Source organism: Sminthopsis crassicaudata, chromosome 5 (genome assembly GCF_048593235.1).
Source record: "Sminthopsis crassicaudata isolate SCR6 chromosome 5, ASM4859323v1, whole genome shotgun sequence".
Classification (NCBI taxonomy): Eukaryota; Metazoa; Chordata; class Mammalia; order Dasyuromorphia; family Dasyuridae; genus Sminthopsis; species Sminthopsis crassicaudata.
In genome coordinates this window covers 301,076,367-301,089,908 of record NC_133621.1, presented here as the reverse complement: position 1 = coordinate 301,089,908, position 13,542 = coordinate 301,076,367, and the positions used below count along the sequence as shown (strand labels likewise).

The 13,542-nt window shown below is 39.9% G+C and overlaps 1 protein-coding gene across 3 annotated transcripts in view; it reads left to right on the top strand.

The window, feature by feature from the left end:
* MRTFA (myocardin related transcription factor A) overlaps positions 1 to 13,542 on the top strand; it is a 138,025-nt gene that overhangs the window by 85,471 nt on the left and 39,012 nt on the right. For all 3 annotated transcript variants that reach the window (XM_074271782.1, XM_074271781.1, XM_074271783.1), the window contains one exon: positions 7,257 to 7,322. In XM_074271782.1, the coding sequence (XP_074127883.1) occupies positions 7,257 to 7,322 (66 nt within the window). The remainder of the gene's footprint in view (positions 1 to 7,256; positions 7,323 to 13,542) is intronic.

Genomic DNA, 13,542 nt, shown 5'->3' with positions numbered 1-13,542 from the left:
CTGTGTCCTAAGTACAGATATCTCCTTTATAAAATGAGACTTCACTCTGGCAGAGAGGTGCTATAACAATGTCCATTTTATAGTTGGAGAAACTGAGGTTAAGTGATTTTCCCAGGGTTACACAGTAAATGTCTATGGTCACATTTGAACTCGGTTCCTTCTAACTCCAAGCACCTATTCTCTCTTCTGAGCTAAGCCAATCTTTGCTCTCCTGGTTCTTAGTGGCCATCTGAGACAAGCTAGGGGAAAAGCACTTAGATAGTACCTACTACATACCAGGCCTTATGCTAAATGCTTTACAAATCTTCTTGTTTGACAAGACTTTGAGCAATTCCGTAAAAGAAATAAAAGGGACATGATTACACTTTCATCTTCTTTTATATTACTTGACCTTGGTGACTTCTCGTATTCCTCTCTCTCTTTGTACTTCTTTTCTGTTCTTGTATTGGAGGTTTAGGCAGAAATGAGAAAGGAGTGAGCTAAGTTCAGTCTGCAAGGATTCTGCCCCAACATGTACTTTTCCTACCTCAAAAAGTTTTATAAATGTAAGTGGTCATTATTTAGGAAGGAGCTAGAGGCATTGATAGTTTCCCCTGAGAGGTAGATTATGTTGTTCAGTTCCACTTTGTAGTATTTTTAAAAATAACTTTCTCTATTCTAAATCTTCTTTTTAATGGACTGCTTAGTCTGTGGCTTTCAGCCCTACACATCTGTTCATCTCTATGTAGGCCCCATATACACACCCATTAGCTGATCCCACTAAACAGATGGTGGAATTCATTAGCAAGTACATCAGGCAACCTGTGCTTTTTGATTAGTATTTGAACCAGGGGGATGAGGGTGAAAGCTCTTGTGGCTCAGCACCTTTAAAGTACCTAGTCCCCAAATGACAAAATGAACTTGTGGTATAGACTGGGTAGGACTTGGAACTCTGTTAAGCTCTTAATGAGTATTTTCTACACCACATATGAAAGAAGTGGCAATGTGCCCTTGTTTATCTGGTTTGTATTTATTAAAACTCTATCATTTGTCTGCTAAGATGACTCATCTTTGTAATTGGCAAATATCAGGGAAGGAGAGAATTTTTATAGAATGGTGACTAAAAATTCAAATGAAGAGCAGAAAACATTTTTTGCTCATTCATCATCATCATAAATTATAAAGATCATTGTTATATGTGTATCGATAATAAAGGAATCAAAGTAAAATGGAATACCTATTGACTCTTGTTAATTGCCTCTGCTGTTTAATTTTTTTTCTTTTTATAGTTTTTATAATTATTATTGAAGTAACTAGAAGAGTTAGACAATTTATTAAATAAGATACACTGACAGTCATATTTTACTACCACCAGAGAGAGTCAACTCAATTATTTCTGTGTGGAGCTTGGTGAGATTTCAGATGAATGCAGTTAACTACAGAGGTGGAGGAGAGAAAGGTGGGGAAGAACCTGTGGCCTTTTCAGATAATTGAAATATAATTTTTATTAATATTTAGAATGGAAAAGATTTCTAAATCTTCCCTTCTGGACTAGAATTAAGAAACAATGGAAAGTATCTCATTTACTCAGACAAAGAAGTTCAATCTGAGGTTCACTCTGTAAGCAAATTTGAGAGCTTTGTTGGGGGGCCTCAAACTTTGGTGTCATGAAACAAGAAGTCTGAAGTCAGCAGTATTCAGCACTATGTCTGCATAATATTTCTAGTGGATTATTAAAAGAATTATTTTTATTTGGGGGTGATAGTTGTTTATTATTCTATCATGTATATCATTTGTTTATATTTGGTTGTTTAAGCAAGTTGCCACCTCCCTCCCCCATTAGCTTGTGAATTCCTCAAAGGATGAGACTGATTTTTGTCTTTGTGTCACCACCACTTAGCACAGTACTTGGCATGTAGTAGGTTCTTTAAAAATGCTGATTGGCACTACTGATCAAAGAAATGCAAATTAAGACAATTCTGAGGTACCACTACACACCTTTCAGATTGGTTGAGATGACAGGAAGAGATAATGAATGTTGGAGGGGATGTGAGAAAACTGGGACATTAATACATTTTTTGTGGAGTTGTGACCTGATCCAACCAATTCTGGAGAACAATATGGAACTATGCCCAAAGGGCTATCAAAGTATGCACACCCTTTGATTCAACAGTGTCTCTACTAGGCCTGTATCCCAAAGAGATCATGAAAAGGGGAAAAGGACCCACATGAAAAAATGTTTGTAGCAGCCTTTTTTGTAGTGGCAAGGAACTGGAAACTGATTGGAAAATGGCTAAATAAATTATGATATATGAATGTGATGGAATATTATTTTTCTGAAAGAAATGATCAGCACGATGATTTCAGAAAGGCCTGAGAGACTTACAGGAACTGATGCTGAGTGAAATGAGTAGAACCAAGAGAAGATTATACACGGTAACAATATTATGTGATGATCAGTTCTGATGGACGTAGTTCTTTTCAACAGTGAGGTGATTCAGGCCAGTTCCAATGGTCTTGTGATGGAGAGAGTCATCTATACCCAGAGAGAGGGCTGTGGGAACTAAGTGTGGATTACAACACAGTATTTTCACTTTTGTGGTTGTTTGCTTGCTTTTTGTTTTGTTTTATTTTTTCTCATTTTTTTTTCTTTTTGATCTGATTTTTCTTGTGCAGCATGATAATTGTGGAAATGTTTATAGAAGAATTTGCACATGTTTAACATATATTAGATTATTTGCTGTCTGGGGGAATAGGAGAAAGGAAGGAGAAAAAAATTTGAAACGCAAGGTTTGGCAAGGGTAAATATTGAAAACTATGCCTGTGTTTGTAAAAATAAAAAGATGCTGATTGGCTGTGACTAGTTTGTCATAGTTTGTAGCTATTCTAGTTCAGAATAATTTATTCTATAATGATATAGTATGCCCACATATATAGATAGAGAACATTTTCTAGTAACTTTCCCTTCTATAACTTTCTCATGAAACAGTGTAAAATTGTCTTTTCCCTCTTTTCTCACATCTCCACTGCACTCTGTTATCTCCCTTATTTTATAGTTCCAGAATGTTCTGAAGAGAAATTAATTTCCATGGGTAATTTTAGAGGGCAAGGGCACTTAAATTCATTGACATTGGCCTGAACCATCCTGTTTGCTGTCACTTGTTTTTAGTCACCACAGAGTCTTTTACTCCTTATCATGTTTCATAGGTTAAGTGAATTTTAATATTGAAAGGGTACTCAAAGATTCAGGTGCCAGGTCTGCCTTTCCACTCCTGTGTTTCAGTGGGATGTTGCCCCTTGTCTTTCCTTTTGCTTTCCTAGATTTTGGAGGATTGGTTGAGGTCAGAGGATCATACATCTGGAATTAGAAGGGACTTTAGCTATCATCTGATCCAACCTGCCTTAATTTATAGATGAAGAATCTATAAGATTGAGACCCAGTGATAGCAAGTGAGTTATGCAGAAACATGAGGACAGTAAGTGACAGTGCCTCATTTGAATGTAGGTCTTTTGATTTTAGTTTCAGGGCTCTTTTCACTGTACTTCACTGCCTTCTAGTGAAATAACAATCCAGAAGTCACATACAGAACTACAAAGTCTGCTAAAGCACAGCATTGGGGTTAGTATAAAATGTGCTTCTTTTTAAAAAAAAAAAATGTTCTAGAATTTTGAGTTTCTCTTCCTCTACTCCCCCTCCTTGAGAAGGCAAGCAGTTCAATATAGATTATAAATGTGCATAAAACATTTCATATTAGTTGTGTTGCAAAAGAAAATGTAGACTAAGAAAACCCAAGAAAAATAAAGTTAAAAAACAGTATGCTTTTGATCTGTACTCAAGACTTTTTCGGTTTTTTATCCAAGTCTTTTGGAATTGTCTTGGATCATTGTGTTGCTGAGAATAGCCAGGTCAATTTACCCTTGATCATCAAAAGGTTCTGCTTAATTTCACTTTGCATCAGTTCATGTATTTTCAGGTTTACAAAAACCATTCTGCCCATAAGTTCTTATAGTACAATAGTTTTCAACAATCATATACCATTGCTCATTCCCAGTTAATGGGCATCCCCTCAATTTCTAATTTTTTTGACATCACAAAAAGAGCTTCTATAAATATTTTTGTATGCTCATGTCCTTTTCCTTTTTCTCTGATCTCTTTGGGATATAGACCTAGTAGTAGTATTGCCAGATCTAAGGTAGGCACAGGCTTATAACCTTTTGGGTGTAGTTGCAAATTGCTTTCTCGAATGATTGGGTCAGTTCCAAACAGTGCTTTACTGCCCCACTTTTTCCATATCCCCTCCAATTTTTGTCATTTTCCTTTGTATCATTTTAGCCAATCTGATAGATTTGTGAAGTGGTTCCTCAGAACTGTTTTAATATGTATTTCTCTAATCAGTAGAGATCTAGAACATTTTTTTTTTCATAAAACATGTGAGAACATCTCATCTGCAGGTTAATGGGTATATCTTACCCAAACAAGGCCTCCTAGTAACATAGAAATTAAATTTGAAAGGGCCCTTGTTCAGATATGTTTGATTATGTCCAACTCTTTGGGCCCCATTAGGTTTTTTTCTTGGCAAAGATACTGAGTGGTTTGCCATGTTTTTCTTCAGCTCATTCTACAGATGAGGAAATTGAATCAAACACGGTGAAGTGACTTGCCCAGGTTCACACAGCTATTAAGGGTCTGAGGCCAGATTTGAACTCTAGAAGATGGGTCTTCCTGACTTGGCACTCTGTGCACTGTGCCTGCCACTTCGCTGCCCCCAAATGGCTCATAGAGACCATTAGCCCTCTCATTTTATACCTAAGGAAATGGGAAGTACAGATAGTTACTGAATATTTATTAAGCATTTACTACATGCCAGACACTGTGTTGAATTCTGGTGATACAAAGTATCTAAAGATAAGCCCCACTGAGTACAGTGGGAGAAACAACAGCAGATATGAAAGGATAAATTGGCACTACTCAGCAGGTATAACACAGCAGCATTCAGAGGAACTAGAATGAGCTTCTTAAAGAAGGTGGGATTTGTATTTGAGATCAGAAGGAAGCCTGGTAAGTCAAGAGGGAGCCACGACTGTCTGAGGATCCAGCGTGGACATAAGAGCAGCAGCTTCTCTTGGGTGTTCAAGGTCACACTGAAAATAACTTGCATCAGAGTTAAGATTTGAACCCCTAGCTTCAGGCTCTAAATCTAGTGTTCTTTCCATTATACCAGCCTATACTTGTGTTTAAAAAAAAAATAACCAAAAAACAACTGTTCATATATGTGTTGAAGGAAGTGTGGCTTAGATAGTAGTTAATACAAGAAAGATCTGAGGATCTTAGTATATGACTCATCAGTATGACATACAGTGGCCCCCAAAGTCACCCTGATCTTCAGCTATATTGGTAGAGAATCTTGTTCCGGTCCCCTCCCTCACCCTACAGAAATAAGGAAGCAGCGGAAGCCTTCCATGTATTCACACACAGTAATTTCACATTTACTGATATGTTAGAGAAGGGGATAAAGTCACTCATAATTTCCTCCAAATCAGAATTTTTCCCTCTGTTTGTATCCTAGACCTTTTGGTTGCCCTCATAATAATGTTTTTAAATGTGTAAAATATATAGAACTACAAAAAAACTTCAAATAAAATAAAGATACCATTTTTCTTTTAAATTTTATAGACACTAGATTAAAAAACCTGCTCTGGGTGGAAGTTATATGGAAATATTTTATATTAGAGAGGGCCTTCTCTCTGGCCATTGTTCCGGGAGGTTACATATTAGCAAATAATGGGAACTAAGAAGTTGTAGCCTGAGGTCTTTGGACATTTCTAAACTTTTGTTAATAACAGAAGGGAGTCCCTGAAACTTTGAAAGTGGAGTGATGGATTTGGGGTCAGAAAGGGTGAATCCTCCCTCAGAAGCTTAACAGTTCTGTGCCCTTTGAGCAAGTGAGAATCGAATGAGATCATACAAGTGGAGATACAATCCCTACATGTATCATCAGCAACAACAATAATAGTTATCTTCGATTGATAGCCACTAAGAAGAAAGTGGGTACATTTGTGTTTCTTTCTACCATCCCTACTTGGGAACCAAGGAAAAACTTTTTAATGAGAAAGGCAAATGACAAGGGTTGGATACATATCCTAATAACTCAGCTTATTTGCAAAATTGTAATTATTCAGAGATGACTCGTATAAACATCTTTCCATGACCCCACCTTCAGCCTATCACAGAGTTTGTGTTTCAGTTATATAAACATGAGAAAGGTCCTTGACTTCCTGTAAAATGTAGTTTTAGACTATAGAGGGTGGGGGTTTTGTGGTTTTCAAAATTTGGTTTTTAAAATACAGAAAATTTATTTTTACCTTTTCTCCCTCTTTTCCTTCCTTCTTTTTTCCTCCCTCCCTCATTCCTTCTCTCTGTCCCCCTCCATCCCTCCTTCTCTCTCTCCCTCCCTCCGCTCCCTTCCCTTACTCTTCCCTCTTTTGCCCTCCCCTCGCCTTTCCTCTTGTCTTGTCTTGTGTCTTGTCTTGTCTTCTCCTTCTCTTGTCCTCATCTCTTTCTCTCCTTGTCTTCTCCTTCCTCCCCTCCCCTCTTCTCCTCTTCATCCCCCCCTTTCTCTTTTTCTTCCTCTTCTTTTTAAACAAATTCTTTCAAGCTGTGCTGTTATGCCAGGCTGGCACTCTGCTCTAATTCTCTCTTTAGGCTTCCTCATTGCCAGCCTATTAAGTGCTCTGGAGGGTAAAGAAGGGGAGAGGAGGAAAAGGGGTGCATGGACAGTGGAATGGAGAGCCCTGCCAACCATACACAGTTACTCTGGAAGCAACTGTCCTTGTAGCCTGAGCCGCGTAATCGCCAAGACCATACTTGTATTCATCCTCCTCTTGGTTAGCTTAGGAAATGCAGACATGGAGGGCATCTTCTTGATGAATGGATCCTAATAACTTGGCATTTCTAAAACTTCTGGTCTCAGGAAGAAGTGCATTGGCATGGAAGACTTTGCACAAGAGGCAAGGCTTCTGAGTTGGGTGGATTGTTATCACCTAGTGCGGCCCTTCGCAACTTCCTCTCCTGCCGCCCACAGCCAAATACGGAAACTGTGTTCTATCTGGCCACTTCTGCAATCACCAGTGTTCACAGCTCCTGGGGACCTCTCCTCAGCACTTAGACCTTCATGTCTTGTGACTGAAAGACAAAGCTCATGTTGAATTTTAAAATGTGCCTTTTGTGGTGCTCTGTCCAACTGACGTTCCTTTTCCCTGTTCCCTCCATTGTACAGTGCTCCAGTTGAAGCTTCAGCAACGACGGACCCGGGAGGAGCTGGTGAGCCAAGGGATCATGCCGCGTGAGTACCAGTTTTCTTCAGATGCATCCCTGCCCTCCTCTCCAAGCAGGCTTGGATAAATGTGACTGATCGGGTGGTATGGGAAATACTGGGCACAAAATAGCAAACCCCTCTAAATGTTGTTGCCTCTTCTCTCTCCCACTTTTCAAAGTTTAGTACCGTCAGATGGTAACTCTTCTGGCCAACAAAAATCAATAACTTTAATTAGTTTGAAAGTGGGTGATGATGAGGAGGGCAGGGATGGCTGTGAATCATCCTTTAATTCTGCTATGTATGCTCAAAAGAGTGTGTTCTGTTTTACATGTACCTTTGTGGGCAGGGCAGGAGCTGATAACCAATCTTTATGCAGGTTTCCTGCCTGTATGTGAGTTCTCTCGACTTAACTGTAATTCTTTAACTTGAGTGTAATGGGAGAGGGCCCATAAATTTTCTGCCTTGGTTGTCTGAGTTGGAAAAAAAACTCCTTGTGGTTTACTTCTCTGCTCTCCAAATCCCAACCTTGTTTTCTGAATTGCTGAAGCAGTCATTCTTAGAAGAAAGGTTTTGACTTGGACTTCACCGTGAGGCATTGATGAATATTGTGCTATGACCATGAGTTTGGGCTCCCTTAGAACGTGTGCACATATACTGGAAAGGGCCAATAATGAATGGTGCAGGAGCCAGCTCGAAACTTGAGAACCCTTTGGCACTAGTGGGCTAGAATGATAAAGAGTGCAAGATGTGCCCAGGGAGGCCTAATTGGGGACAAACCACTTCATCTCTCTTGGCCTCTCCTGGGCAGCACAAATGTGATGCTAAGATTGTTCTCCAGCTCCCCTCACCATGTTATTAGGAGGAAAGGGCTTTTCGAGTCATGAATCATTACAGTAATGCTAATTGTTATTATTTTCAATACCAGTAGAATCATAATTATAGTGGAGACAAAAGCTATCTAAACTTTTGTGGTTTCTATTGACAATTCTTTTCCAACCCTCAGCAAACAACATATGCTCATATTTTTTCTTCTTTGAAAAGCTTCCCACAAAAAAAAAAAAGAAAAGAAAAAAAAAAGGACTCTCTCAGTCCTTCTCTGAAAAGCCACCTATAATATCCCCATAATTTCAGAGAAATGCACTAAAGGAAACTTCCAGAACACTTTCTAATTGACAGAGAGGGAATCAGTTGTTCACCTTAATAATTCAAGGAACATTGGTGACTTGTTCCCTCCTGTGCTTTTCTGGGACCTCAGCATGAATCAGTACTGAATCCAAAAGTAGATTTTAGCAATACCTGGGGTATTCTAAGAGGCCTGTTAAAGGCAGATCTTTTTCGTGGTCAGTCATTGCTCTGCTACTGCACTAGTCACTCTTCTTAGGCCATGTTCATCCCTGTCTTGTTTTATGCTCTTCACTGTAGAAACTGATTTTATAGTTTACCTGTGCCTGCTTTTGGTGTGGGATTTGGTAAACGTATCCCAGTGTGAAAAGAATTTTCTCCATTTATGTTGTAGAGGGAAACCTTGGAAAATACCAAACTAGTCTAGTCCATATAATTTAGGGAAATAACTTGTCTATAAGACATTTGTCTCATAAGAAGCCATCCTAGCTTTTTTTTTTTTTTTTTTTCTTGATTTATTTTTAATTGCTGAGGCAATTGGGGTTAAGTGACTTGCCCAGGGTCACACAGCTAAGAAATGTTAAGTGTCTGAGACCAGATTTGAACTTGGGTCCTCCTGACTAAAGGACTGGTGCTCTAACCACTGCGCCACCTAGCTGCCCCCTTAGCTTTATTTTGTAGTCTTATGGTACCAAGAGCTAGAAGAGAGCCTTGGAGATCATTTAGTGTCTGATCTTTAACTTTGCAAGTGAGGAGAGTGAGTTCTAGAAAGGGACATAGAGTGAATGTGTGACATAGTCTGCCACCAGTGCCCTTTCCTACACATTGCCCTGTTCGTGCCCTAAGCTGCCTAAAGAAACCATGAAGTAGCCCTGGAATTGGGCTGAGAACGGCCATGCCTTACAAAATGATCTTCAGATTGATCTGCAGCAGGTCAACCTCTGGAGGTGCGCAAATTACCAGATGCTCATCAAAAAAATTAATTATATGCTTCTTTCAATAAGTGCTTCCTTAAGTATCTAGCATTTCACTAGATGCTTTGAATGATATTAAAGAAAAGGGGTGGGGCTACATTCAAGGAAATTAAACTCTAGGTGGGGAGGTAAACCTGACCCAGATAAATTAGCTAGAGACAGTTAAGTGCTGGGGTGTGGGATAAAGGCCTGTAGAAGATGCCTTCTTTTCCTTGCCTTCCTCCAGTTCACACCTCTCACTTCCAAGGAACAGTCCATTTGTGGGTAGGTGCCTTGTAGGACAAGATGGTGATGTCTTCATATTGTCTGGGGAACTCCTGGGACTCCAGCAGGTTTGGACATTTTACTCTTGATTGTATAGAAGAGTTATGAAGTATTAGACAGAGAGGGCTTATTAGACATTATTTTATCCGGACTCCTCTTTTTTTTTTTTTTTTTTTTTTTGGTAGAGATGAGCTAGGTAAAGAAATAGAGATCCAAAGAATTTGTCATCAAAGGTCACAAAATCAACTTTTTATTAAATGACTTTTGGGTGCCAGGTACTCTGCTTGACACCAAAGATCTCAGAACTGAACCAAAACAAAAATAGTCTCTGCCCTCAAAGAGCCTCCATTCTGTTGGAGGAACCCGACATGCAGAGATGGAATAAATCCAGGCAGTGCAGGGAGAGAAGTAGGGTACGAGCACTTTCAAGGACATTGAAGGTCCTGTTTAAACTGAGTCTTGAAGGAGACAGGGGAAGAGAGGGATGCATGGCTGTGTAAAGGGATAGCCTGAGCAGACACAGAGATGGGAAATGGAGGGCTCTAAGTGAGGTGCAGCACGAAGGGTAGTTTTACCAGATGATTACCAGTGGGATGAAGGATTCAAAGTCAGGACAGATATATTGGGGCCAAGTGGTACAGGGCTTTAAAGGTCACATCTCCTGGAATTGGCTGAGCAGAGAGTGGTCTGATTTGTGCTGAAGAAGAGCCATGGTGTCAGCTGAGGAAGGCAGGACTGGAGCTGGCAAAGCCTTGAGGCACTTAGGTCTCCCAGCAGGCTGGGGGGCAATGGTCTAGGTGAGAGGTGAGGAGGGTCTCCACCAGGACAGTCACCTTGTCAGGGGTGAGAGGGCCAGAGGCCAGGATAGAAGTAAAATGGAGGAAGTTGAAGTTTGAAATCAAGAATAAGGCAGAGTTTACAAACTTGGGAGACAAGAGGGTGGTGCCTTTGAGAGAAAAGGGAAAGTTTAGAAGAGGATTGGCTGTTGAGTTTTGTGAACTCAGCAGCAGAGCCCTCCTTTCTAAAAAGGGCTTGGCTGTCGAAATAGACCACAGAGCCTGGTTCTTCCTGTCTCTGTCCTAATGATGTGCATCATTTAAGACATCTGGCCTGTCCTGCAGAAGGTGGTGTCTACCGTAGACTGTTAAACAGGATCACTTCCCAATCTCCTTTGTTCTCAACATGTAAACATAGGTTTCAAATTTAATACCACTTAACTAAACTCTGCCGTGGTGCAGACAATGCCAGACAGCACTGGATTATATGTTCCAGGCCCTGTGCTTTTACTGAGGATTTCTGAGTTCTGTATACCTTGAAGGAAAAAAGTGGGGGGAAGGGGGAAATGGCCGAGTTAGGAAGCTGAGGCGAGACGTATTCCATATGCTCCCACCAGACATCTAGCCAGTGTTTGGGGAAGAGATGAGTTGTTTTTGGGATGGTGCCTTGTACTTAAACAATACTTTCCCCTTGCCTTTTATATTTGACATTTAAAGGTGTAAAAGGGCAGGAGGTTAAGGTGAATTCTAAGAGAAACATTCTGGCAGTAAGATGTTGCAGAGGAATGACCTTTTAAAGGAATCATGGAAGTTCTGTTACATGCCATTAACCAGACAAATCTATAATCTCTCCTGGAGAAAAGTGAAGAGCCTCTGGTGGGTTGTTTTTTGTTTTTTTTTTTTTCTTTTTCAGACTAACATTATTAAGTTTATAGGATTATTGAGAAGAGAACAGCAGTGTTCCATTTTTAATGTGTTTAAGTCTGTAAATAACATGCGGGTATTTTCACATTCTTTTTCCTTTCCCCCAATTTTTTCCACATAGAGTGTTACTCTGTAACTCTGGCATTTTCAAGGATAATTTGCTCTATTAGAAGAGATTGCAGTCCTTTCATGCTATTTCATCCTGCAGCATTTTTCATAGAGTCTAAGTTGAAAGACACTTTAGAGTGCCATGTTGTCCAACATCTGCCTAAACAAGGAAACTTTCAAAAGCTTTCAATCCTCAAAATGGATATCCAGCTTTTGCTCCCTGAGGGAAAACCCACCACTTCTCAAGGCAGCCCACTCCATTTTGGGATCCTACTAATTCTTAATTGAATTAGTCCTTAATTTGCCCTTTTGAAACTTCCAATCATAGCTTCTCCTTCTGTCCTCTGGTACCAAGAAGATCCAATTGAATCCTTTTTTACGGCTGATCCCGGTAGGAAGCCACCATGTCACTCCCAGATCATCTCTTCAGGCTCAGCTTGCTTTGCTCCTTCCAGCAGTCCTTCTGACATGATCTTGATTCCCTTCACCATCCTGATTGCCATCTTTCTGTCCAGTCTTTACTTTATCAGTTGCCTTCCTAAAAGGTAATATCCAGAGTGAAGCCCAGTATTTTTGTCTGGCTTAACTAAGACAAGGAAGATCAGGCTTTTCATCTAAGACTGGATTTACATTCTTAGCTGCCATATCTCACTGTTGAGTTGGATTAAGCGTGTAGTCCACCAAACACCTCTGCCCTTTTGGATTGCTGGTATAAAATGGATTTTTTTTTCAGCCCAACTTGAAGACTTTACATTTATCACTAACAAATGCCATCTTAATAGATTCAGTCCATTTTTGTTGTCTCTTGTAGCTAGCTTAGATACACCCAAATTGGATAAACATGCCATCTCTGCCTATGAATGTTACAAGCACAATACCAAGTACAGATCCAAGTCCCCTTCCTCATGCCTTCTGACTTGACATTGGATCAGTTTTTTTAAGAATGGGTTCATCAGCCAAATTGACCTAAGTGTACTGATCTGGATTACATCTCTGTTTTTTTCATAGGAATGTGAATAATTTTGTCAAAGGCTCTGCCAAAAACTAGGTAAATTGTCGCTTACAACAGATTCCTATTTTAGTAATTCTGTCAGTAATTGAAATCTCTCTCTCTCTCTCTCTCACACACACACACACACACACACACACACACACACACACACACACACTTTGAACTGCTTATATACACATATATAATCAAGATTGTACTTGTTCAGTGACAAGCATTTCCCTTAATCTAGAAATCTGTAAATCTCCTCATCTTAAACTCTCTGGGCAATACAGACAAGTCCAGCCTTATCTCCAAACAGCATTCCGCTTTCTCCAGTCAGCTTTAGCAAAGAAAAAGCACCTTCTTAAGTATCAGAGCCCTGCAGTAACAGAGATGCAGGCCTGTCTTCTCCCCTCTGTTTTTCCTAAAATCATAGAGGGAATAGAGGGCAGTCAGGTGCTAGATTTCTCCCTTCTGAAAATCTAGATGGCTCTAGAATGAAATATACCCCAGGTGGCTTCACACAGAGAATCCAGATGGAGTTCTCTTCCAGTCAGTAGGCAAGCTTTCAGCCTATCCTTTCCCTAACCAGTCATCATAGCAGCGGTTTCTCATCTTCCTCAGAGGAGGATGATAGCTTTCCCTGTCTTTCTTCCCCTGCTTCTTATAACTTCTGGGCTCACCTTACTCCCATGTTCCTTTTATCTGCATCATCTTATAGTTTCTTCTCTGGATTTTGATGCTTCCTTACTCACAGTGATGGATCTCTAATGTATGACATCCAAATTCAACAGTTGCACTTTTCTGCCAGGTAGGGCCTCAGTAGTCCTGACATATATGATCTTCCTGTGGGCTCCAAAACGTTACTTAATTTAAAGTTTCACAATTATAATCTTATCAGTTCTAAAAACAGTGACAAGCAGATGACTGATGAATCACAAATGATAGCCTTTGGCTATGATTACCTCAAGTACTACCCTTGCTTCAAACAGGATCCCTCTATAGGTTTCATCTGATGAGGTCTTATCTAGTCTTCTGAATAGTCTGTAATCTCACTTTGATATTTTATCTGAAAAGGGTGGGGTTGC